General features: G+C 63.7%; 1 protein-coding gene across 4 annotated transcripts in view; it reads left to right on the plus strand.

Annotated features, from left to right (window-relative positions):
* The window catches only part of ENPP7 (ectonucleotide pyrophosphatase/phosphodiesterase 7), an 8,868-nt gene extending 5,352 nt beyond the window's left edge, over window positions 1-3,516 (plus strand). For 3 of the 4 annotated variants that reach the window (XM_015562777.1, XM_015562783.1, XM_015562780.1), the window contains 4 exons: window positions 683-1,311; window positions 2,094-2,358; window positions 2,832-2,929; window positions 3,480-3,516. In XM_015562777.1, coding sequence (XP_015418263.1) covers window positions 683-1,311; window positions 2,094-2,358; window positions 2,832-2,914 — 977 coding nt within the window. In that variant the 3' untranslated portion in view covers window positions 2,915-2,929; window positions 3,480-3,516. The remainder of the gene's footprint in view (window positions 1-682; window positions 1,312-2,093; window positions 2,359-2,831; window positions 2,930-3,479) is intronic. The other variant, XM_006753445.2, reaches the window with a different exon arrangement.

Raw genomic sequence — 3,516 nt, forward strand, 5'->3', positions numbered from 1 at the left:
GGCCACAGGGGGCAGGCCGCTGGCGGGGCAGGTGGGTCTGTGTAAATAGAGCAGCAGGTGGTTGATGGAAAGAAGGACGGACGGACAGATGACCAGGGTGAAGGCTGGAAGGACAGGGTGGGGCACGGTGGAGGGGCCGACGCACTCCTGGACGTGAACATGGCAGGGAGAGGCCGGGTTGCAGGCCAGAAAGGGGGGCTCTCAGGGCACCCCAGCCCCTGGGCAGCGCCCTGGGGCCCGTGGCAGTGAGGACACTGCATATCCAGGACACTTGTCTGTCATCTCATTAGTGCGGAGTCCACCGCGCACCTGCTCCCTCCTCTGTAGTCTCGGCCCGGCCCAGACAGGGAGGCAGCGACCCAGGAGCCAGGAGGTCACTGGTCTGATTCCTGGATCCCTGGTCAGGGCACATGCCCGGGTTATGGGCGCGCTCCCCTGTGGGAGTGTGCAGGAGGCAGCCATCGATGGTGTTTCTCTCATTGATGTTTCCATCTCTCTATCCCTCGCCCCTCCTGTCTCTCTAAAAATCAATAAGAACATATATTTTTTAAAAGAGTAAGTTCAACAGGGTTGCAGGATACCCAGTCAATATACAAAAAACCAATTTAAATAAAAGAAAATGAAAAGGCTCGGACAGCGGTGGGCGCGGGGACGGGCGAGCGGGCAGACACACGCCGGGCAGGGGCTCCCAAGGCCGGCTCCTTCTTCTTCCCCGGCGGCAACGTCACCTACCAAGGCACGGCCGTGACGCTGAGCCGCAAGGAGGGCATCCTGCACAACTACAAGGACGAGGCGGAGTGGAGGGCCAACGTGGACACGGTGATGCGCTGGTTCACGCAGGACGGCCTGGACCTGGTCACGCTCTACTTCGGGGAGCCCGACTCCACGGGCCACAAGTTCGGGCCCGAGTCCCCGCAGAGGAAGGCCATGGTGCAGCAGGTGGACCGGACGGTGGGCTACCTACGCGACAGCATCCGGCGCAGCGGCCTGGAGCGCAGCCTCAACCTCATCATCACGTCCGACCACGGCATGACCACCGTGCACAAGAAGGCCGGCGACCTGGTGGAGTTCCACAAGTTCCCCAACTTCACCTTCAAGGACATCGAGTTCGAGCTCCTGGACTATGGGCCCAACGGGATGCTGCTCCCCAAGGAGGGGCAGCTGGAGAAGGTGTACGAGGTGCTCAAGGACGCGCACCCCAAACTCCACGTCTACAAGAAGGAGGACTTCCCCAAGTCCTTCCACTACGCCAACCACCCCCGGATCACACCCCTGCTCATGTACAGTGACCCTGGCTACGTCATCCATGGGGTGAGCTGCCTGCGTATGCACGTGGTAGGGCAAGGGGGGCTGGGGGGGGTGCTGGGTCTCTTCCCAGTCCTGTGAAGAGCACCCCCTATTTCTAGCTAGTCCCCAAGCTGAGGGACATTGACCACCAAAGGGATGCAGTCATCACTATGCAATAGGTGTGTGTGCATGTACATGGGCACACATGTGTGTACATGCCCTGTGTTTGTGTAATGTTACATGTGCATGTGTGTTGGTGCACTGTGTGCTTATGTGTGCATGAGTGCCTATGTAGGTGTTGCACATGAGTGTGTATGTTTGTGTACCTGTGTTTGTGCGTGCATATATCTGTGTGTGCTTATGTGCACATGTCTGTGTTTTGTGTGCATGTGTGTGCTTGTGTGCACATGCATGTAGGGTGACATGTGGGGAGATCAGCCATAAGAGTGACAGGGACAAGGCCGCTCAGAGAGGCCAGGGTGGTGCTCAGGGAAGCGAGATGCAGGCAGCGGAGGGGCCGGGAGGAAGGGCTGGTGGAGCCCGTGTGGCTGGGGCAGCTCTGCCTGCCTGCTGGGGTCCCCGGTGCTTGGGCCCCCGGTGCTGGGGTCCCCGTTTATGTCACAGGTCCTGGCAGAGGCACTGGCTTTAGGCCACCAACCTTTTAAGGCTCAGAACCCCCCGCCCCCATGTCCGAACTCTTTGGGGCTCCTCTGCCCCGGCTGCAGGGGCGCTGGGGGAAAGGGGGGCTGGCGGAGGGCCGGGAGTCCCACGAGGACTCAGGACGCCCCCTGCCCCCCGCCTCACAGAGGGTGAACGTGCAGTTCAACAACGGGGAGCACGGCTTCGACAACACGGACCTGGACATGAAGACCATCTTCCGGGCGGTGGGCCCCAGCTTCCAGCGGGGCCTGGAGGTGGAGCCCTTCGAGAGCGTCCACGTGTACGAGCTGCTGTGCAAGTTGCTGCGCATCGTGCCCGAGGCCAACGACGGGGACCCCCGCGCCCTGCTGCCCATGCTCACGCCCGAGGATGAAGGGGGCCCTAGCACCCCGTCCACCACCACCCACTCAGGTGAGGCCCCACCCTCCCCTGCACCACCCCCCGTGGCTGCAGATGGGGTGCCTGCCCTGAACAGGTGCCCCCCAGCCACGTGGGGCACCTTCTCCTTCCCTGTCCTCGGCAGTGTGGGAGTGTGAACGGGACAGGAGTGTGTTCAAGGCGCCAGGCTGAGGGCCAGGGGTGTCGGCCTGGGGCAGGCTTTGGGGTGAAGCCCCTCCAGGCTCCTGATCCCAGGGGGCCCAGGCTCCACAGAGGGATTCCTTCCTGGAGTCACCCTCTGCCAGCTCCCCACCCCCACCCCCTGACCCATCTCAGTGGCAAAGGTCACCTGGGAGCTGGACCACGGGGTGGGGGGGTGCACTGGGGAGGGGAACAAGAGGGGTGCTGAGGTGACTTCAGGGGGCTCGTGGGGCGGCTCTGGGAGGAGTTGGGGTGGTGACACGCTCCCCCGACCCTCACCCACGGGGCCCTCCGACTCTCCACAGGGTCTGCCCCCCTGGCTGGCGGCTGCCCCGCCCTGATGACAGGCCTGCTGGTGGCTGCAGTTCTCCTGGCCAAGGTCGCATAATGCCCATCCCTCAAGGTCAGGGCCCAGGAGGTGGAGGGAGGGTGGGAACCCTGGGACCCCGTTGGGAGCCAGGAGGCGATAGGACAAAGGGAACCATGGCCGAGAGGATGGGGCATAGAGGGGGGGCCGCAGGGCCGCGCCAGGGTCTGACATGGTGACTAAATGGGCACAGACGCGGGGCAGGAGCACAGGTAGGGACAGGCACTGCCAGTTCGGAGGTCACCCGAGGTCGGAGGTCACCCGAAGTCAGGGCAGCACATCTTGGTGGCAGGGTGAAGGGGGGCAATGAACCGATCCGATGCGTTAAGGGCGGGCCTTCGAGGTGGAGGTGGGTGGAGTGGAGGACACAGGAAATGGGCCTGAGGCTGGTGGGGTGCGAGGCCCTGGGGGTGCCTGAGGCCCTGGGGGTGCCTGAGGCCCTAGGGGTGCCTGAGGCCCTGGGGGTGCCTGAGCCCTCAAAGGACGGAGCTTCTGAGCCGCGGGGAGGTCGGGGCAGCGAGACTGAGAGGGATGGGTCCACATGCCTGGTTCCCACCCGCGCTCCCCACACGCCTCCTCTCCTCAGCGACCCGTCCTCACCCCCCACCCTCTGCCAGGAAGCC

The sequence above is a fragment of the Myotis davidii genome, unplaced genomic scaffold, assembly GCF_000327345.1.
Source record: "Myotis davidii unplaced genomic scaffold, ASM32734v1 scaffold991, whole genome shotgun sequence".
In the NCBI taxonomy this organism is placed as follows: Eukaryota; Metazoa; Chordata; class Mammalia; order Chiroptera; family Vespertilionidae; genus Myotis; species Myotis davidii.